Source organism: Cyprinodon tularosa, unplaced genomic scaffold (assembly GCF_016077235.1).
Source record: "Cyprinodon tularosa strain WSP-4 unplaced genomic scaffold, ASM1607723v1 ctg898, whole genome shotgun sequence".
Taxonomy (NCBI): domain Eukaryota; kingdom Metazoa; phylum Chordata; class Actinopteri; order Cyprinodontiformes; family Cyprinodontidae; genus Cyprinodon; species Cyprinodon tularosa.
In genome coordinates this window covers 150,929-174,014 of record NW_024039671.1, presented here as the reverse complement: position 1 = coordinate 174,014, position 23,086 = coordinate 150,929, and the positions used below count along the sequence as shown (strand labels likewise).

Here is a 23,086-nt window from a genome sequence, read left to right as displayed (position 1 = left end):
CTGGCTTAGACTAACACAATTTCGGGGATACTGGTGAATCGAAAGTAATTCTAAATGCATATTTATTAGGGATGCAGGATATTGGGATATCCGATATGCCGATATTTTAAAACTCATGTAGCCGATAACCGATATCGATACCGATGTTAAAGCTGGACAAAAATAAGTAGTCATTGACAATAGCAGTTTTGTTATCCATTTCTGACATTTTGAAAAATAATATACTCAAATATATTTTCATATGCTGATATCAAATTGATTTTTAAAAACGAGGTATCGATCTATTTTACCTTCAAAATGTCATGAAATTTAATCGTTCTGTTACAAACTCTCGTGATATTTCGCAAATTCTTGTGAGATTTTGTTAGTAAAGTAGATCGATACCGCGTCAATATATCAACATATAAAAATATGGCAACATTTTGTGAATTTTCGGGGGATTTCGTAGCATAACGATGACATATAGCAATATTTCATTAGCAAAAGAGATTGATATTGTGTTTTTAAATGGCAATATATCAGCATATGAAGATATTGGGATATTTTAATGGATCAATATTTTTTCCCTCGTATTTAGAAGTTTTTAAGTCTGTAAAAAAGAAGTTTTTGAGGAAGAAGGAGTAGTATTTTTATTTTTTTTTTAGACTTTAGAAACTCAGAAGCTGATCAAATATCGGGTTAGATATCGGTGGGGTGGCCGATGTCTGATATTCGGTTTTAAGGCCGATACCGATAGGGGGCCGATTATATCGCGCATCCCTAATATTTATTTATTTTATTCAAACTAAAAAAGTAAACATGCGTTACTCATTTGCATTAACAAATGCCTAACAAATTCCTAATCCTTAGGGTTTAATTATGCTGTTGGTCCATTTTTTGCATCTGGAACAGCTTCATCTCTTCTGAGACGGCTGACCACAAAGTTTAGGGAATTTTTGTGAGGTCACACACTGATGTTGGATGAAAAGGCGTGGCTATGGTCTCTGCTCTAATTCATAGTCCTGTTCATCTACACCAGAATCAGCCATCCATGTCTTTATGGAGCTTGCTCTGTGATCTGGTGCAGTTGTGTTGGAAGAGGAAGAGGTGAACTCCAAGCTTTTTCCACAAAGTTTGGAGAAGGAAATTGTCCAAAAGTTCTTGATAGAATATGATGAAGATTCTGTCTTTCAGGCCATAGTCATTGCAGAAATGTTTAAAAAAAACAATCCACTGGACTTTGTTTCCAAGTCTTAAGACATTTCGCTTCCCATCCAGGAAGCTTTTTCAATTCAAAATGTCAGGAATAGTGTTGAGTTCGAGGCCTTATCCAGTAGCCCAACAAGCCCTTGTTTTTGTTTAGAAAACATGCAAATTGAAACAAACGAATGGGTGGTCCACCCCACCAAAGGGTGGACCTGTTTGTTTGAACGTCTTGGTAAAACGCCTTTCATCGGAACAAAGGAGCCAAGCCCAGCTCCTGAAAAACAGCCCCACACTATAATCACTCCTCCACCAAACTTTACACTTGGACTAATACAGTCAAATAAGTACCATTCTCCTGGCTGTATTTAAAGCTACTTAGTTTGCTAGTGGGCTGATATATACGTAGATCCCTTAGGAGGCTTGTGTGGCAGATTTATTTTCTGGTTTTTTTTTCTCCAATATGCCTCTTTGAACATTTTGGGTTCCTGATCTCTGATTGGAACATCTGATTCCAATAATAATGAAGGGAGAGCAAATACTGTCGGCAATATAATGTATGTACCCATCATAGGGAGAGAAGAAAAAGTAGAATTGTTGTTTAGATTTTTTTTCTCTTTAATTTTCATCTCTAACCACAGATTCTCCATTTAGCTCTGATCTTTGAGCCTTGCTGACAGACGGAAATTATACGTTTTAAACCAGTAGCCGAACAAACGGCTGCATGCCAAACTTTTAAGATTCATACAGAAATATATCCAGAAACTATTTTTATTCTTTTTTCATTGGATTGTGTATCATTTCATTTTTCCTCTATACATATAAAATCATAACGAGGTTAATTAAGTTCAGTTGCAAAAAAAAACAAAAAAAATAAAAAAATAAAACTAGAAATATTCTTTCTTCTTTTGCCTGCCTGCCTTTGGACTTGTGGAGCGTTTGTTTTTCTAAGCCAGCCGTGTTTTCAGTCGAAGCACAGCTAATCGTATTCCTACAGCTGCGCTTTAGTCTCCTCCATTAATTGGCTCCAAATAGGATTGCGGGGGTTAAATGTCAACCAGCGTCTCTTTCAGACCTATTTGGCTCCACAACACCCCCCACCCCCTCCCCGCTCAATCAGAGGCTTTTGCTGCTGCTTTCCTCCCCACCCCCATTTATCTGAAATGAGCCTGATTGGTCAGGTCGATCCGCATGGATTACACAAGATAAACCTCATTACCTAACATTGACCTAAGGCCCTCAGGTGTGCACATTAGAAAATGTTCTCATCCTGCCTTTTAATCCTCTGTTAATAGTCTACTAGCAGATCCAACATGTTTGGTTTCAACTACTCTGCAAGACAAAAACCTCTGTTTTCCTAACATCCATTTTCCTTCTGTGTGCAGGAACTCCTGTGAACCGCATTCCCATCATGGCGAAGCAGGTGTTGGACCTGTACAGGCTCTATAAGCTTGTGACGGAGAAGGGAGGACTGGTGGAGGTTATTAACAAGAAGATCTGGAGGGAGATCACCAAAGGTCTCAATCTGCCCACCTCCATCACCAGCGCTGCCTTCACCCTCCGCACTCAGTATGTGTTTTTTTTTTCTTTTTTTTTTTGCTTTAACCAGGGTTCCCGCAGGTCCTTAAAAAGTCTTAAAAGGCATTGAATTCTTCAAAATAAAACTAAGGCCTTAATTGGTATTAAAATGTCTTAAATCAGTCTTTCGTAGGTCTTAATTTTTAAAACATCATAAATAGAATTATTTTATAACGATTTATTTTTGTAATCTAAATAAAATGTTAAAACATTTTTAATAATAAGAAAATAATGGTTCTCCATTATTGGTTCCGTCCCGATAGCGGAACCAATAAAGCGTTGTTGCGGCCGGGACATTTGGGAGATGCGCCATTAACTTTTTGTCTGGAAAATATGAGCAAGTGGAAATGTAACCAAAATTGTCTCCAGCCAAGAGTTTTCTCCATGGCTAAAACCAGGGAACATACATGAGGCTCAGTGGATTTATGCAAGAAGTCATTCAAGCTCGGAACGATGGGAATTAAAGGTATACTATGCAACCGGTGTTGATTTTCCAGCGAGGCTCCCCCCAGAGGGCGAAAGTAAAAGTGCACTGTCGTAAATATGCTCAGCTGTTCTCCTGGTTTCTCCGTCAAGCCAGGCGCGGTTGTTTTGAGCTTAGCAGACAGGCGAACGCAACGAATCACCATGTCTACTGCGGTAAGTGACTATTTTGTTCAAATTTTAGAGTTTGAAAATTCTTGCGGGTTCCGCCATGATAACTGCACAAATATCGCCACTGCGCTAGCAACGAGCATGCCTTTCACTGGGGGCGTGTAGCAGTTCTCGCCGTAAAGCAAGACCGACTCTCGCGATGCACGAGACTTCTGAGCCTGTGGGTGCGGGCCGAGGGCTCCTGCAATTGCAAGTACGGTATTTCCCCCACAGACCACCAGGGCGGCCGAGAAAACCTTTGTTCGACCTGAAATGACTCATTTAATCATCCAAAACGTCATGGAACACATTAATTAACTGAAAAATGTTGCATAGTGTGCCTTTAAGGCAGTGGAGTCGCACATGCGAAGCACGAAACACAAAGCGTCAAAATGGAGTTACAGAGAAACAGCCGGTATTTCTCAGTTTAGTTCCACCCTTGTCTCTGCAACGCCTCCACTTATCACCAAATCAAACATACTAAGAAAACCATACAAAGAAAAATAGCTGCAAAAAAGACTTAGCACTGGTTATGTTGGGGCTTTAAAACTGATTAGTTTTGTTCCCTGCTAAAACAAAGTTTGTGAATTCAGTTAAATAATTGTTCAAATATATCTGTCATTTGTGTGTTTTTAGCTTTCTTCCTGTATGGGAAGCTTTTCAATATTTGAAACATTAGTGCAGTGGTTTATGTTAAAATAAACTTTTGGGTTAAGTTGTTGTAAGCAGGTTTTCTTGTGAATTTGGTCATAAATTTTTATTTCAAGTGACATTAAAAAGTCTGTAAAAGTCTTGGATTTAACTTGCCTTATGCTGTAGGAACCTTGTTTAACCTACCGTAAATATCTAAAACAGGCGCTGTTGCTGATTAACAATGGGGAAAGAGACTTACGGCACTGTTTAACAAAATGGAATTTGTTTAAATGCAAAAAAAAAAAAAGGGAAAGCTTGTATGTTTTAAGACTAAACATGCAAAGAGGGGCATTTACCTGGGCTTTGTTTCTATCTCCATATAAAGAACAGTGTTGAGGTGCAGCTGCAGGTGATTTTTACCCCTTTGTTCCATATTTTACCGTTATTACAACATAGTGATCATAGTTTGATGGACCGGAAGAAGGTTTTTGCCACCGGTAATAACTGCCTGTTTAATTCTCCTTATAAATTGTTGTAAAATGTAGTTTTATAAATAAGTAAATAAATAATTTCTAACATTGAGGCTTATTTTAAGTTGATCAGCTGTCGTACTTTACAGAAATCAACAGGCCCCAAGCAGGGATCAGGTCTAAAAAGTGGAAATGGGCTTTAAGGAAACATTAAAAGAGAAAATAAAATTTGACCTCAATGAATAAAATATTTTAGTTTATTTTTTATTACCTCTTTGTTTTAATAATTCATTAGACACACTAAAAAATACACTATGATGCCATAGTTTCAGTACGCGAGTAAAAACTGTTTTATACAAGTAAACATAGAACGAAATGTTTGTTTTATTACCTTTTTTTATTGTTTAATCGGGTTCAGTTTACTTCATTAAACTGCAAAAGTAAATTTACTCCACAGTGAGATAAGAAAAAAATCAGCAGTTTTCTTTTTCTTTCTGTAATGGCTACAGAGGCAAAACGTTAAGCCTTTGTACGTTTTATTGAGGGAAAAAAAGTAACACACATTGAATTTTAATTTATAATAGAAAGTGTTTTTTTTTTGTTTCCCTGCCCCCCCTCCATTACCACAGTGGGAAACATTCCTCTGTAATTAAAGCTCTGACTCTTTTGTCTCTACCAGCTTTTCACATCATGAAATTAGCCTTTTTTTGGTCCATTTTTCTTTCTCTACATAAATCAAACTCAATCCAAACCTCAGCGATCACCAACGTTTCCTATACTGGGCTGAAAAAACGAATCGGAATAATTTGGAATAATCAGTTATTGAAATAATCGTCAACTAATTAAGCAATCGGTTAATGGTTAACTGGAGTGTAGAGACTGAAAAACATGCCTTTAGCTGACAGGGTGACCCACTTAGAGCAGGAATTATACCAAGATTTAAAAAAATTTATAAAAACAGTTTGCATTTTAAGGTGTTTTACATGCAGAACTCTTAAAGTGGAAATGTTTTATTTTCACCTTGTTTTGATTTTGTAAAAAATATTCTTTAAGAATCCTTTGGCTATCCGATTCTTAATGGATTAATCAAAAATAATAATCGACAGATTAGTCAATTTGAAAAATTATCATTAGTTGCAGCCCTAATCACACCCTGAAGACTAACCACATATTCTTTGGTCTTAGTCTTGATTTTGACAGGGACATTAAAACACACGGCTTCAGTTCGCTCTGATTGTTAAGGGACTTTCTTTTGCTGAAACATCAGCTGTGCTGCTTCCATCAACACTTTTGTTTCTAGATGCTGGAGATCTGCCTGTTTTTCAGTGTAGTCCTGTTTCTCTGACTGTGACTAACTGGATGTGCTCTCTTCATCCTCTGACATGGGAGCTGGCTTGGAGCTCGTCTGCCTGGCTGTGTGTTTCCTGGACGGGGCCGCCTGTGGAGCTGGTTGACAGTTGCCTTTTGTATCTATGCTTCTTTTTCTATCTCTGCTTCTGTCTCCTTGAACCCCAGTGGGCCTCAGCAGATGGCCGCTCACACTGAGCCTGGTTCTGCTGGAGGTTTCTTCCTGTTCAAAGGGAGTTTTTCCTCTCCACTGTCGCTACAAGCATGCTTAGTGTGAGGGATTGCTGAAGAGTCAATGAGTCGATGCAATCAACTGGTTTTCCTTAGATAGAAAACTTTGAATCAATTTGACTGGATGATCTAGTTGAAATGGAAAGTGCCTTGAGATGACATGTGTTGTGAATTGGCGCTATAGAAATAAACTGAATTGAATTGAAACTGAAAGTGTCTCAAGTCTTTCGCAGCCTTAAACATATTTTCTTCCATCGTATTTGGCTCCATCTGCTGCCACCTTTACATTTTACCATAGGAAGGGTGTGTTTATGGTGCTTTTAGGGTGTGGTCAAAAAGATCAGTTTTCCGTGTGCCTAAATCAGACTCCCTTTGCCCAGATCTTTGCCATGTCCCTTTTATAGCTCACATTTTTTAAACACTAGATCTTTACTACAGGTTCCAGGTGCTTAGAGATTCACTTCCATACAGAAAGCTCACATTCTTATCTTCAGGTAACAGAATACATGTCAGGTTAAATAATACATATACTTCAGTGATAGTATCTAGGTGTTACTTTATTGTATATCTTGTACCATGTCCTTTGATTGTGCTATTCATTTTCCATCTCTTTGCAGGTGATGAAGCAGACTGGAAATATTTGATCATTATCTCCCTTTTAATTTCCTCTTTCTTTCCTATTTTTTCTGTTTTTCCTTTCCTGTTTTACCTACATTGCAGTGTCCATATAATCTGTAAAACTCCCTGCATAATTATGATAAAGCAATTTATATGCATAAATCAAGCGGAACACTATGGCGATAGCCGTACTGCTCCACTTCTGATCGTAAAATCTGTTGTATGGGAGAATTATCCTGCCATAATGCAAGAGCACATAATTTCAATTTGAGAAAAGAATTTCATCTTCTTGCACTCAAAACTTATAATGCTCACACTCAAAACATGCGCTCTCTCTCAAATATTTTCTCTTCTCTCTCAAATCTTTGTTTCTTCTCTCAGATTTAATGCTTCTTGCACAGATATTTTCTCCTCTCGCTTGCCTCCTTCTCTTTGCGCACAAACCGTGTTCTGCTCGAGTCTCAGATACGCTCGCAAACCGGTAGGCTCTGCTTGCGGATTTTTTTTTTTCTCTCTCTCGGATTGCAGTCGGATCGTCGCCTAGCAACCTTTCCAGCCAATAGAACGACAGCCTCGGAAAGGGTGCGCTTGTCTAACTCTACTGAGTGTGCCTGTGATAAACCTTATCGACAATAAAATGGCTTTTTAATTTAAAAGCTATTAAATAAGAAGCTGAAAAACAACAACAATCAGGAAAATAAAAAAAGGAAATGATCACCAATGAAAAGTCACTTAATTTCTGCTGGAGGCAGAAAAAAAAAAAAGTTTGCTAGTCAGGGCAGATGCTAATTCTGCCTCCAGCAGAAATTAAGTGACTTTTCATTGGTGATTATTATTTCCTTTTTTTATTTTCCTGATTGTTGTTGTTTTTCAGCTTCTTATTTTAATAGCTTTTAAATTAAAAAGCCATTTTATTGTCGATAAGGTTTATCCAGAGATGGCAGAAGTACTCACTTTCCGTACTTGAGTAAAAGTACAGATACTTGTGTTAAAAAGTACTCTGGTAAAAGTGGAAGTACTGATTAAACTTCTTTACTCAAGTAAAAGTAACAAAGTACAGGCTTGTAAATTTACTTAAAGTATAAAAGTAAAAGTAGAAACCACTTTTTTCATGCCGTTGCCTACATTTTAAATGGATGTCTGCCAATAGGACTAGATCTCCGTTGTGTTCATTTTCAATCATCTCGTCGTCCATGCTACTATGCTAACGCCACCGCCACCAAGCTGCAATGATTTGCCGCGAATGAATACCGCCGAATCTGTCGATTCATCTTGTAGTGGTGCGTCAAATGCAACGTAGATTCCCATCCAATTAGATTGAATTTGGTATTGATGACGTGAAAAATAATAACGGTAACTCCATTGAAATGATTCAAAACTAAAGTAACGAGCCAATTTTTAAAAATGTAAGGAGTAGAAAGTACAGATATTTGTGTAAAAATGTAAGTAGTAAAAAGTCGCCATAAAAATAAGTAGTAAAGTAAAGTAAAAATATCAGAAAAATCTACTTGAGTACAGTAACAAAGTATTTGTACTTCGTTACTTCCCATCTTCCCATGATTATTTCCTTTTTTTCATTTTCCTGATTTGTTTTTGTTTTTCAGCTTCTTATTTTAATAGCTTTTAAATTAAAAAGCCATTTTATTGTTGATAAGGTTTATCACAGGCACACTCAGTAGGGATAGACAAGCACACCCTTTCTGAGGCTGTCGTTCTATTGGCTGGAAAGGTTGCTAGGCGACGATCCGATCCAATCCGAGAGAGAGAAAATAAAATCCGCAAGCAGAGCCTACGGGTTTGCGAGCGTAACTGAGAATCGAGCAGAGCGCGGCTTTTGCGCGAAGAGAAGGAGGCAAGCTAGAGGAGAAAATATCTGTGCAAGAAGCATTAAATCTGAAAGAAGAAACAAAGATTTGAGAGAGAAGAGAAAATATCTGAGAGAGAGCGCATGTTTTGAGTGTGAGCATTATAAGTTTTGAGTGCAAGAAGATGAAATTCTTTTCTCAAATTGAAATTATGTGCTCTTGCATTATGGCAGGATAATTCTCCCATACTGTTGGGCTCATTTTGGCATCAAGACAATTATTCTTATTGCCCTATAGCCAGATAGGACGCTGTTAAAATAAAATAAACACTAGATCTTTTTATTTATTTACTAAATTTCTTATTAAATTTATGTTTTTTCTTGCAGGTATATGAAATATCTGTACCCATTTGAGTGTGAGAAGAAGCGTCTGAGCTCTCCGGGTGAGCTGCAGGCTGCGATCGACAGTAACCGGAGAGAGGGTCGACGTCCCGGCTACACCAGCAGCCTTTACCGCTTCTCTCCTTCCCCGAGTTCGGCTCCGCATTCCTTCTTGTCCTCACCTACGATGCAAACTACCCCTACCTCACACAACGGCATGAACATGTCTGCCAGTCCAAATTTAAAAAGAAGCACAGGTAGTTCTGACGAAGATCTCAAAACAGAATCCGAGTTAAAATCAATCTGGTGTGTTTTGACTTTTTTTTCTTTTCTTTTTTTGATCAGATGAAACTTCTACGCCTGTAATATCGAGGCTGCCTCTGTCTCTGAGCCACCATCAGCAGCAGCACGGTCATCCACATCAGATCGCACAAGTCGCCACGTTAGAGCATCTCCGGGAGAGACTGGATCGAGCAGCAGGTGCCGCTCAGGTCGACGGTCCGGACAAGAAAATGATGAGGCTTGCAGAGGAGCAGCAGCGCCTCATGCAGCAGGCCTTGCAGCAAAACCTGCTGGCAATGGCGTCCCACTTTAACCCCATGAGCCTCAAGCTGAACAACGGGCATGGTGTGTCCTTTATGATTCCTTATTAGAAATGCTAGTTTAAGGATAACCATGCAGAACATCTGCCAATAACTGCCTTCTATGTGCTGCAGAAAAGAAAAAGGATTTGTCACTCAGCATCTCTACTGATGGACCAGCAAGCATCAGCGTGTCTGTGGAGGTCAACGGTACGGTTTACTCAGGTCAGTTATGAAACCTGTACTTTATGGAAAACGTTGCATTTATTGTAATTTAACGTAATACAATAACAGAATGTGTCACAACGTGGAGGTGAACAAAAAAAGACGTGGTTCTGGAAATTTTCCAAGCAAGAAATTAAATGTTCCTTCTAAGTGTGATTAACCACTTCACTCTGATACCCCTAAATAAACTCCAAGGCAAGTAGATGGCCTTTAAAGGGAGCTGATGAGTCAATATTAGTGCTACAAACATGTTTATAATTTAATCTCTGTATAAATGCAGCTCTTCTGTGAGGACAAGTTTAAAAACATTAGAGAACACAGCAGACAGATCACTAATACGGTTACAAAGACCCCTAAAGCCAGGTTAGGACCTAACACAATGGTAAATAAGTAAAAAAGTGTATTTACCCTTAGTTTGAGTAGTTAAAAAAGATGATTTGCCGATAAAATTAGTTTTTTTCTGTTAAGATAATTAGATAATATATACTTGAAAAAGGACAATGCAATTGTCTTTTTCTTATTTTAAATGTAAATTGTCTTGTTCCATTGACCAAATGTCTCACTTACCTCCTCAATAAAAAAAACACCTATTTTAAGAAAACATTACTTATTTAGATTTCAATTTTTTGCATAGCTTTACACTTTAAAAATGATCTAAAAATGAGTAAAAATGTCTTAAATTAAGTGCATTTTGCCTTAATTTGAGCAGTTAAATAAATGGAATGAGCATTTTTACTCTTAAAATAAATGTAAAATAAGCTAGTTGGATATTATGCACTCTAAATAAGTTAGTAGTTGTTTTTTTTCTTATTTTAGATGTAGATTGCCTTATTCCATTGGCAAAGAGTCTCACTTACCTGCTTTATTCAAGAAAAAAAATGCTTGTATTTTAAGAAAAATGACTCACTTAGCTATCAGTTTTTTGCAGTGTAAACTAGGGCTGAAACACTTAATCGGATTAATCGTGATTAATCGATTATTGAAATAATTGTCAACTAATTTAGTAATTGATTTATTGTTGACTGCGAAAATGCCGTTAGCTGACAGAGCAACCCACTAAGGGCAGTAATGTTTTATCAAAATTGTAAAAAATATTTAAATATTTTTCATTTAAGATTTTTTTTTTTTATTCCTTCTGTCAATCTGCTTTTTTCCAGATTTTTGTGTCATCTGGTTTAATTTCGTAAAAGGTCCTTTTTAAAGAACCTGTTGCTATCCAGTTATTAATTGAAAAAAATAATTGACAGATTAATCGTTTTGCTAAATAATCGTTAGTTGCAGCCCTACTTTAAACCTCTCTCTGCAATATCAGCAGAAAAGATAAAAGAGGAATCTGGAGCTGCAAACTGAATGTATTTAGGGTTTAGATTCAGATCTAGTCTGTTTGATCAGAGCACTATCCTATAAAAATTAGCCATGTTTCCTACCTGACTTGTGTTAATCTTTAACTTTTTATATCTTATTTTAACTGTTTTCTTGTCCTCCTTCCAAAATCATCGGCTTTGAAGAGTGCAGGAACAAACCAGGCTTGTTATGTCAGCATGATTCTTCCAGCTGTGGATCTCTGCAGCTCCTGCAGAGCCACCATGAGCCTCTTGGCTGCTCCTTGGAGTCATACTTTTCCTTGCTGGTAAAAGCGGATTCCTGGCTGGTTCCACTTTCAGATGATGGATTGAAAAATTGCTTTTTTTGTGGATTTGTGTTTGTTTTTTGATATTTAAAGAGTTGGATATTTGGTTCTAACCTTTACTCTAAACGTAAACGACTCTCCCCCTTATCATTCTTTTTTGTTTGTCTTTCTTCACGATGCAAATTGTTCTTCTTCCATGTTCTTTGTAACCTGACGCCGCCAGATGGATTTGTTCCGCATATCCAGGAGAAGAGCAAAAACATCTTTTCCTCTGAGAAAAGCCTCCAGAGCAGTGTTTTGCTCTTCTTTCAGTGAAGAAATACTCTGTAATTCCGATAAAACTTGCTCGATAGCCACGCTAACGCTAGTTTCATCGGCTGAAGCCGCCATGTTCTTTAGACTGAACTGTCGCGCTTCTCGTTGCGTCACACCTCAACCCGCCTCAAAGCCAACGCTGATTGGACGTTCGTTTGGTGAACGGCTCCAAATTTTCTTCAACGGAGAGTCTCCAGACTGATTAGGGAGTAAAACCTTGAAAGCTCGCGAGATCAGGATGGTCTCACGAGGCTATGTTCTTTGACCAACTCCATAGAACTGGATTTTTAATTACAATTTAAACATGTAAGTCCGTTTACAGACTTGATGAGTTGAGGACGCCTGTAAATGAATCTTGGAGGCTCGTCACTTTATCAGCAACTGACCAATCAGTGATCTTGATTTGTTCTATAGTGAAACTCCCTTTAACTGCAGGAGCATAAGGCTCTTTGCCTCCAGCAGTTTTGCTAGGATTCACATGGATTTTATTAAAAAAATGGGTTAAAGGCTTTCAGTTGAGAACATGTGATTCCGGCATGATTCACTCAGTGTTTTTAGACGTTGCAGCAGTTTATTCTATTCCCCAAACCTAAAAGGAGACTTGTAAAAAAGGGAAAGATTGACAAAGCCCTGCTGCTGGCTTGATGTTAACAATGTTGCCGTAGGCTTTTTGCATTAAGGTTTGCTGATCATGCTAAACGGCTCCACAGGTTACGTTTGTAACCAGTAAAACTGTCCTGTTTGTCGACGCTTTATTGACACTGACCTGCATTTCCTTGTAAGTGGAGTCATTGTGCCGTTCACGACATGTCGGTTGGTTGTATTTGTTCTAATGTAAATAAAGGAGCTGCATCTGCCATGCATTATAAACTATATGAACTTATTTTTTTTTTTCCCCTGGTATTAACACCTTTTTCTATTTTATTTCATTGTGCAGGGACGCTGTTAGCCCAAAAGCCAGCTGCTCCTGTCTCATCACAGATCATCACTCCTGCAGGCACGAGTGGCTTCAGCGCCCTCTCCTCGTCGCACAGTCCATCCTCCTCTTCCTCCACCTCCTCAAAGGGAGCCAACTAAAGCTTTTGAAATCTGTCTGTAATCCACCTAATATGCCTCTCCCATCTAAAAATAGAAACTTCAGGGAAAAATAACCAATCAAACAGGAAACAATCAATCATTTTGCAATTTCTCTGACAGCTCAATGTCTTTGGAATGATTTAACATCGTTAGTTGATATGAAAGCCCATAAATCTAGATTTAAATCTGTCTACTTTAGTGCCTGTTAGTGTTTTCATTTTTTACGTAGCAAAAAATCATCTAAAAATATAAAATAAAACTTGGCCTAGGTTGTTATGAAGTGTGTGGAATGCACAGTATTTGCATCCTTGGTAAAGCTCATTGGATTTCAGTTTCATTGTTATTGATTTCCAGTAACTTTATTAGGATTTGTTTGCATAATGGTGCATAATAGTGTAGCTGTGCAGCTATAAGAGACCAAAAAGCCTTAGCTCTGTGTCATAGCATCTATCTTTAACTGATTTGCTTATGCCTTTTTTTTTTATCTTTTCTGGTAATTGTTCAGGTTAACTTGACTGCTACTTAATAGTTTTCTTAGTGAACTTCAGGGAATATATATAAACTGAAACTTGCATCCATAGACGCAACAAGACTGGATGGACTCTTTCATGTTGTGATCTATTTACTGTTCTTTTTTTTTAATCTCTTGGGGTTTAAACGTTTATTTCATGCCAGCTGTGAAAGTGAGATGATGTTTATGCAGGGAACTGTTTGTAAAGTAATGTTGAAGCGGTGCAACTTTTACCTCAGTTGTCTTCCCATGTTTGTAAGTTTCTCATCCTTGTTCGATATCTGCTAATGTGTTGCTTTGTTGTTTGTATAAAAGCAGAGAATGTATGGGTGACGATGATCTCCCTCTTTGAGAAAGGCGAACACTGACACATTGCTACCTCATTCTGCTAGAAATATGCAATGCTGCATGCGGCGTGTGTTTGTTTTAGCCAAGAGCTAAAAATAATCTTTGTGGACAATCAAATAGACATATCTTTGCCACTGTGTTATTGGCATTTACCTCTGTGCTGGTCCTCGGTTTCATTATTTGTTTGGATATGCAGCCATGAGAAATAAAAGAGTGATGTGTGGTGTTTGAAAACCTTTGGATTCCTAAAGCTGACTGAACTGGTGTTTTTATAAATAATTCTCCAACAATACATATATGCGTTGTTTTCCAATCTATGTTTCACCCTGAAAGATTTGGTAAACTATCAAGGGTGTTCCCAACTTCTAGCTCAATAGTCGCTGAACTCCCTGTAAGGAAAATGGATGATTGGATGGATGGATTCTGTGTGAAACTATTTATATCGTATGGTTTAATTTTTTATCAATTGTTTGCAATAGAAGCCATAATCAATAAAAGATTTAAAGACACACTCGACTCTGCTACATGACGGAGTGGAGCAAAAACCTAAGAATACTAAGATTTATTCATAGAGGTTAAATAAAAATCATAAAATTTTTTATTCACTTTTATTTGATCATAAAATTATGATTTAAAAATTCAGAAACAAAGGAAACGGATCACTGAAGAAGTGCCAGAAGAAGACGATGCTTATTTAATCCTTTGCTGCAAAAAACAGAAATTACTCTATATACAATTATAACATAATGCGGTCAAAGCTATAACAATACAAATAGTTATAAGACTGTTAATTTCAGTAGTTTTGATAACAAATAGCATCCATTTTCTGTCACACTTATCCCTGCTGGGGTTGCAAGGGGTGCTGGTGTCTATCTCCAGCTCTCTACGGGCGAGAGGTGGTGTCCATCTAACCTGACTCCGCCAGATGGATTTGCTCCGCATATCCATCTGGAAACCTTCCGTTGAAGTAATTTTGGGAAGGGGTGAAAATACTGGTTAGCTGATTGGCCTATGTTGGTGATAGACGGGCCAAATAAACCAATCAGATCAACCAAGCATATGACGTACTAACAGAGCGACGATGAAAACACAACCACAAGCTAGGCTACTCTTGCCGAAACCAGTCGGGAGAAGAGCAAAAACATCTTTTCCTCTGAGAAAAGCCTCCAGAGCAGTGTTTTGCTCTTCTTTCAGTGAAGAAATTCTCTGTAATTCCGATAAAACTTGCTCGATAGCCACGCTAACGCTAGTTTCATCGGCTGAAGCTGCCATGTTCTTTAGACTGAACTGTCGCGCTTCTCGTTGCGTCACACCTCAACCCGTCTCAAAGCCAACACTGATAGAACATTTGTTTGGTGAACGGCTGCAAATTTTCTTCAACGGAGAGTCTCCAGATTGATCTGCGAGTGAAACCTTGAAAGCTCACGAGATCAGGATGGTCTCACGAGGCTAGGGTCCATCCTGGACAGGTCTCCAGTCCACTGCAGGAACACAGAGACAAACAACCATTCATGCACACACTCACACCTAAGGAGAACTTAGAGAAGCGGAAACCGCGGCAGACCAAACCAGGTGAAAGTGCGCATTCAGCTCTGCAAAGAACTCATGCTCTTCCTCAACACTGAAGTCCTCAGACATTTTTCTTTCGTTGTTTCTGTCTTTGCACAGGTAAACAGTGCATTTCTTCTTCTACGCTTGAATTATCGGCAGAGCAGACGCTGAATGCGCACTTTCATCTGGTTTGGTCTGCCGCGGTTTCCGTAGCGTCGTGAACTCGCAGGCGCGCGCTTTTAGGAAATCCTATAAACTACTGTTTATGCTCTAAAAACATTCTAAATGACTTCGTTTCGATTAAATTATGGACGCTACCCACTCAGGACACTTGGAATACATTGGACGAGCAGTATGGAGAAACATTGACACGTTTTTTGTGGACTTTTATGGACCTTTCTGTCTCGGGCGCCATAGACCTCCATTATTTGAATGTCAGCAGACAGCAAGAAGCCTCCCAGATCTCCAGATGCATTTGAGATATCAAAAAAGTACTCCAGAGTGTTGTTCAGTATGGGGGTGAGTAGAAAATGAAGGCTAATCATGTTTTGGGTGTACTATTCCTTCAATACCTGTTCTGGATCGGCTGCCTGCATGTTCTTCGGGTCTGCAGCATCGGGGAAACTCTGAGCGGCTCAGGGCCGCATCTCGTTGGTAGTGCAGTGGCTTATTATTCAGAGGATGTTAAACCAGGTAAGTGTCTCGCTCTGATAATCATCTCCTGTTAGATGATGGTGGTCACTTACCTGTGTTTCTCCCTCCAGTGTGTCAGTGATTGGGCAGTGCCCCGCCCCCTTCCTGCAGTGGCTACAGGTCCGCAGATCCTCAGCAGCGTGCTTCAGTTCAGTTTCTGTTTATTTTACTAAATGTTCTGAACTTCCCAGTACAGACTGTCTCACCTTGAATACTGGGCCACACACTGTTATACACAGTATAACAGTTTATGCCTTCATTCGTGCACAATTTGCAAATATATAAATACTATAGCATACTATATATGTACTTGTAATTCAGTCTTTATGTAAAATCCTGAAATTATATGCAAGATGTAATTCAATAACAATGTTATACATGTATATAATCAATTTAGCACTTTTGGCACATCTGTATTATGCTCAATTTTGCTGTGATGGATTTATATAATATGTTACATGATTTATAGACTTCATTGACTTACGCAATGTGATATATATTATAATTTAAAGTAATCTACTAATGCTATGAAACTGCCAGTGTCTCAAAGTGATGAATTTATCTTTATTTTAAAAGTTTAATTTCCCCTTAAAGTGAGAACATCAGCGTCGTTTGATGCTGTAGCGCACGTATTGTTTACATTGCGACCGGTCTAACTAGGGAGAACAAATATGGCGGCCGTTGGCTTCACTTCGACCCCGTACTACCAGCAATCCAGTGAATAGAGATCAGTGGAGAAACCTTCAATTGAATCATTCCAGTGGTTTCAAACAAAAGCTCTGAATTTGGCTGTTCTTAGCACAGCTGATTAATTTGATGATGACAAAACGCTTCGCCATGGTAACGGAACACAGTTTTTAATAACTTCACAATATGCTTTTATATGAAGTATTTTAGTTTTTGTTTTAATTTAGTAAAGGGTTGAAAAAATAGAGGAAATCTAAATTGATGTCTGTAAAGGTTTTTTTTTTTTTTATCTCAATGTTTTCTTAGTTTCAATCAGGCTCTAAACTTGATTTTTGAGATTAGGTAAAGAATCTGCATGTCATGCGAGGGAAAGAGGGAGTATCAAAGACGTCTTAGTAAATCATTACTTCTTTCATCCTCCTGCTCTCTGCATGCTCTCTGCAGGCGGTGCTACAGGAAGTCAGAGCCCATGGGGTGAGGGGATGTTGGTGGGGGATGGGTTTTTAGGATTTACTGCTGTGATAGTTATCCTATAGTGACAACTCACTGGCATCTGGGACAGCGGCAGAATAGAGATGTTAAAGAGGTATTATGTGCTGGAAAATCCCCACCCACCAGGGAGGAGTAATTCTCGTCAAGTCACTCAACAAATGAGAGCAGTGCTTTCCTGGGATGAAGACTGGAAATATGTGAAGTTTTAGGGTAAAAGATCGTGAATAGTAATAGAAATCCTGCCTCCTTTTTACAGGAATTTGATTTTAAGATTTTTTTCCCCCTGTTTTTTGTGCCTTTATTGTTCTAAAAAATTGATTTACTTCATCCTCTAAAAGTGACTAATTCCTGTCAGGTACTTTTTAGGGCTGAGAGCCAAGAATCATTTTGAAAACATGAGATTTTTGATATGATCTTTGGACTGGATGTTTTTTTTAAGCAGGCTCTGACCTATGTGATGCATATTTTTGGTACCATGCCTTATCACGATGAAGAGTACCCAGGCCAACCTCTGTGGCAATCTGTCCTGCTCTTCTGCTGCAAGGGTATGATTGAAGGAATCATGGTCGTTCTCTTCTTCTGGCTCCTGGTGCAGGTCCTCTTCACCAAACAATTAGAAGGTATGATCTTAAAGGTGATGCACATATTTATCTAGTTTACAACATAAGGCTTTAAAATATTACTGAATTTTATGTTGAATAAATGAATTTCCTTCCAGAAAAACAGCTGGGTAAAACACATTTACTGAAAACATATCATAAGTAATTTTTCATCCATTCTGGGAGAACAGGAACCTGTTCAGTACAGGATTATACACAAAATCTGGTTATCTTGGTTTTAATGCTTCGGTGGGACAATCTCAGATTAGGCTTTACCTGTCAGTTTATGGCAACAGATCATTTTTGGGACATTAAAAAAGTTCACGGCTACTATGTTTCTCAGTGATTAGTGAAAAATATTTCAAAGTTAATTTTCAGTTTTTATGTTTATTAAATAAAATAGTGCAAAACTGAATCTAATTAAGTCGATTTTTTTGAAATAAGTGCATTTTCCATTGATTTGCCAATGATGAATTAGGTTGATTTAGGATGATTTAGGGTTAAAATAAATAATAATAATAAAAAAAAACGTGTACTCCTCTTATTAACCTGCAAAAGATAATAGAAAATACACGTATATACTTTTAGAACAGGTTTGCAGCGTAGAGAATTGTCAAAATGAATAATTTGTCTTTATTGTGACCTCATATTGGCTGATACACTCTTTGTTGAAAAATCTTTTCTCATTACTTTGATTTAATAGCTCAAGAATAAAAATAAATAACTTTTTTAAGTCAACTCCGGAAGAAGCAATCTTAAAAGAAGAAAGTTTTTGTTGAAATACTCGTATTTTCTTTAAATGAGAGGATTGTGCACAAGTAACTAACTGCTAAGTATAATTACAATTTCAATTTATTAACGCTGTGTAATAACACTACACCCCTAGGTATTCTTTAACAGTAATAATTTTAGGTTGCTAACAGTAAGAGTTCAACAGTAACAGTTCAGGAAGAACAAATTAGTTTTTAAGATCATTATGGAGGCTCTGTCCACTTATCTTAGGTGGCTGAAGCATATGGGCATTTACCTTGGCCACACTGTGGCTCTACTTTTCTTATACCTCATCCAAAATACTCACGTTATCCTGAGCTATTTTCTGCATTTGTGCTGCTATAAGTTTCCAAAAACAGTTAAAAAATGAACACAGGGCTTTGTTTTCCAAGTTTGAAGACGTTTCGCTTCCCATCCAGAAAGCTTTCCCAATTAAAAATTTCTGGAGTAGCGTTGAGTTCCAGGCTTATAGAGTGGCCAAAACAAAAGCCTTGCTATGGCTTAGAAAAATTCAAATTGAACCAAAATGTCTTACCTTAGCGAAAAGTCTTCAAAAGTCCTGTTTATTTTTTTTACTTTTTTTGGAATGACTATGACTGAGAATCTTCACCAGCAATGTGCTGCTATAGGCTTAGACTGCTGGAGGACATGGGGACCTCTTTTCATCATTCTGCTTCTTTCTATCTCTATTCTTTCACTCTGCAGAATCTGTTAGTTCAATCTCTAACGTTCTGCTCTCTCTGCTTTTTCTCATAGTAGCTTCATCTGGTCTGTTCCTGTTTGGCTGTGACTCCATCCTGGAGAGAAATATCAGCTGTGCTGCCGCCATCAACATTGTTTATAGATATAGCCTGTTTTTAAGTGTAGTCTTGTTTCTCTGACTGTGACTAACTGGGTGCGCTCTCTTTCATCCTCTAACGTGGGAGCTGGCTAGGGGCTCCTCTGCCTGGATGTGTGTTTCCTGAACGGGGTTGCCTGCGGAGCTGGTTTACAGTTGCTTTTTGTATCTCTGCTTCTGTCTCAGCAGATGGCCGCTCACACAGAGCCTGGTTCTCCTGGAGGTTTCTTCCTGTTAAAAGGGACTTTTTCCTCTCCACTGTCGCTACAAGCTTGCTTAATGTGAGGGATTGCCTTTGAGTCACTGAGTCGATGCATTCAACTGGTTTAACTTGGATAGAAAACTTTGAATCAATCTGACTGGATGATCCGGTTGAATCGTCTCTGTAAAGTGCCTTGAGTTGACATGTGTTGTGAATTGGCGCTATATTGATAAACTGTATTGAATTTATGTATCAGTTCTTCATCCCTATTTTCCTTTAAATGGTACATGTTTTAGATGTTCATTTGTTAAAGAAAAATCATTCAAAAACACTTAAATCCTTCCCTACAGTATTTGTGTTTGTGTCCCACTAATAATCCTAATAAATACACTACATAGACAGGTCTGGACTTTAGCTGACCAACACCAACAATATCAAACCTTTAATACAGCAACCTTTTAGTATTAAATGCTAAATTTACAATGATTAACCAGCAGAGTAACCTATTTGGAAACAGTCTGCAGCTTCATGCCTGATGACTTCTTATCTGACTTTAGATATATTTTGGTAATCAAAGTGCAACAATATTAGTGAAAAAGGTTGCCTCTTCATTTTAGCAGAAGATTGTGCCTCTAACACAGCTCTTTCTTACTCCTGCAGTTCATCTTCAGGTTCTTCTTCTGGTTGGACTGATCGTGTTTTGTCTGTCGTTGATCCTTGGATGCATTCTGTGCTGGAAGAAAAGTGACATTTCTACAGCAATCACTAAACCGGCCCCACCACCGCAGGCTGCTGTTGAAACTGTGATCTCTACTCAGGAGCCAAATTCCTCAAGAGAAACCGCTGGATCCAGGCAGCTGTATGATGAGCCGCATGGAGAAACGATGGAATATCCCTCTACCTTTACCAGTCCAGCACCTTCTGAGGGTGAACCTTTCTCTCATGTGCTCTCTTATCCAGCTCAAGCTCCAATTGACGAAGACGAGCAGGCAACATCTTATTTTTCCCTGCGTCGCCTAAGCTCACCAATGCAAACAGCCCCACTCTATAAGCCCATTCACCCAAGCCGTGCTTCCCTGCCTTCTTTACCCAAACTGGGGATGCAGTTTGGGCAAAGCAAAACATGTAAGGCCATGCAGAGGAGCTGCACGTTGGCTGGACATTATAAATCCTCAGATGAACTCAGCAGACTCACCCGGTCCAATATCACCTCACAATTAACTCCTGAAAAACCAATTCCCATGGCTCCAGTGAGCTACGGCTCCAGTGCATCCTGCAAACCGCTAATATCCAAACCTTACCTGCACTTCTCTGCCGCCTTTTGTTCAGAGCAGCAAACGCTTACAGTCACTATTTTAAGCCTCTCTGGGAGACCTCAGACACTGGAGGACATAACTGTCCTGGGTAGTCTACCACCTTTGCACACGTATCCGACTCCAGCGTGTTCCCAGAGCAGCTTCAGCCCTGAATCCAACAACCTGGTGCTGATCCTGAAGGTGAGCTCTGTGAACGAGCTGAAAAACTGTGAACTACGACTTGCTCCCTATGTGCAAAAGGAGCAGAGCCAAAGAGCCACTGCTTTAGGGGAAGTAGTGGTGAAATGCGGAGAGACAGACTGGAAATCAGAGCATCCATTTCACTTCATGAAAGAACTGGACCAAAACAATCCACAAATTGAAGAAGTGTCTCTGAATGTGTTTTAACTTTTGAAATTTCGCCTGTTTTTGAGTTTTTCTTGATAATTGCTGTTGCTGTTGATTGGACAAAAGTTTTTATGAAGCAGGATCTTCTGAGTTACACTTAACAAATAAACAACCCCCATTGCAAAGGTGGTGGACCCGTTCGTCCGTTTCAATTTGCATGTTTTCTAAGCAAAAAAGGCTTTGTTGGGCTGCTGTATAAAGCAGGGGTCAAATAAAGAAAGCAAACAACCAGTAAAGGTCCAGAGACATTTTTAATTATAATCCATTACTTTAAACATAATTTAACAATGAAATAAAATGAGTTGTTTATGCATGAGTGTTATACACTGCAAAAACAATCTAGAAATAAGTAAAAATGTCTTAAATTAAGTGTATTTACCCTTAATTTGAGCAGGTAAATAAGATAGTTTGCCAATGGAATTAGTAATTTTACTCTTAAAATAAGATAATTAGATAATTTGCACTTGAAATAAGACAATGCAATTGTGTTTTCTTATTTTAAGTGTAAATTGTCTTGTTCCATGTTTGTTTTACCTCCTCAATTCAAGAACAAACGCATTTATTTTAAGAAAAAATTACTTGTATAGATTTTGATTTTTTTGCAGTGTACAATTAATTATTTTAAAAAAGATATATATATATATATATATATATTAAAAAATATAAAATCTCATTGTTTTTGAAGTAGAGATAAAAAAAAAATCGTTCAGTTTTTCTTTTTTCTGTCTTAATGTTGGCAGTGGGCTTTAGGCTGCCCTGCAAGGCTTTAAACCTGGGTTTAACCGGAGACTAAGCCATTCTCAAGCACATATCAAGGTGCTCATTTTGAGCCTGGATCCAGATTTATTGTTGATTCTGTTCATGGTGGAGAATCCTGCTTCACAGCAGCAGGTTGAGCCAAACATCCTCTAAATGTGCAAGGTCATCTTTGAGCACGCCATTTCACTTTTCTTTCACCAGTTCACCGCAGTTCTTCCAGCAGTCCACACTTTCTCTGCTCTCTTTTTCTCATGGTCTTCTCCTTCTTTCCCATCGCCCGGCTTGCCACAGGTTTGCCTGCTGTGTCTAAAAGTAGCAGCAGCAGCAACCCAGACTGACAGCTCATTGGCTCATTTGGATCACGTGCAGCCTGGAGCCGGACGCTCTGCAGGGCTTTACCGTATTAACAGGAGAAGCGGCGCAAGTGACATTTAGAAATTGTCGTCGGACAACATGCGGTAATTTATAAATGCTTTAAATCAGGCTGGGTCCGGACCGGGTCCGATCTGCTAATCCGTAACCTCTGCTATAAAGCCTCAAACTCAACGCTATTTCTGACATTTTGAATTGAAAAAGCTTCCTGGATGGGAAGAGAAACGTTTTCAAACTTGGAAACAAAGTCCAGTGGATTGTTTTTTTTACTTTTTTGGCGTTACTCTTATCAGTTAACCAAACGTCATAATCAAGCATCTATTTCTTATCAAAAGCCTGCATGTTTAGGTGGTATTTTTCCTCCAACATACCTCATTCAAAGCAATAATTTGACACATTTTTTCAATGAAACATTCAGAATTTAAATCACAAAAATACTGTAAATACTCTTCATTTAGAAAACACTGGGCTGTCACATTGGAGTGAGAATATGACATTAACGATGTTACGGGGCTGAACTGAAGACAGTAGGACTACCCTCACCAGTGCAACAAATGCATGGAGTTAAATATTTTGAAGGAAACAGTACCACCGAACTCTCCTTCACACAGTAAACAAAGAAACTAACAGAAATATGCTGTGAAATGATTGCATTTGTGTCTTGAATTCCCATTCTATACTTTGCAGAGACTCTGTGCACCAATAAAGAATAGTTTAAGGTTTCTTTGACTACTTTGAGGCAGTCATAAACTTGTAACAGGATACTAAACTTTCATCCAAAAGTCTTCCGACACTTATTCAATGTGAGGAAAAAACAAAAAAGCAAAAACTGATATAATGCCTTCAAAGTAAAAG

The 23,086-nt window shown here is 38.4% G+C and overlaps 2 protein-coding genes across 3 annotated transcripts in view; both read left to right on the top strand.

Moving 5' to 3' along the window:
* The window catches only part of arid3b (AT rich interactive domain 3B (BRIGHT-like)), a 41,397-nt gene extending 27,583 nt beyond the window's left edge, over positions 1 to 13,814 (top strand). The window contains exons 5-9 of the mRNA XM_038273898.1: positions 2,568 to 2,751; positions 8,884 to 9,134; positions 9,223 to 9,504; positions 9,594 to 9,683; positions 12,566 to 13,814. Coding sequence (XP_038129826.1) covers positions 2,568 to 2,751; positions 8,884 to 9,134; positions 9,223 to 9,504; positions 9,594 to 9,683; positions 12,566 to 12,705 — 947 coding nt within the window. The 3' untranslated portion in view covers positions 12,706 to 13,814. The remainder of the gene's footprint in view (positions 1 to 2,567; positions 2,752 to 8,883; positions 9,135 to 9,222; positions 9,505 to 9,593; positions 9,684 to 12,565) is intronic.
* Positions 13,815 to 17,021: 3,207 nt separating this feature from the next.
* Positions 17,022 to 21,240, top strand: syt18b (synaptotagmin XVIIIb). 2 transcript variants are annotated; one of them, XM_038273901.1, is made up of 3 exons: positions 17,022 to 17,197; positions 17,430 to 17,607; positions 20,058 to 21,240. In XM_038273901.1, the coding sequence occupies exons 2-3, from the start codon at positions 17,445 to 17,447 to the stop codon at positions 21,098 to 21,100; spliced, it is 1,206 nt and encodes a 401-aa protein (XP_038129829.1). In that variant the 5' UTR covers positions 17,022 to 17,197; positions 17,430 to 17,444; the 3' UTR covers positions 21,101 to 21,240. The 2 variants fall into 2 exon arrangements, with proteins under 2 accessions (XP_038129829.1, XP_038129828.1); XM_038273900.1 differs by lacking the exon at positions 17,022 to 17,197 and having other exon boundaries at positions 17,209 to 17,607.
* The last annotated feature ends 1,846 nt before the right edge of the window (positions 21,241 to 23,086 follow it).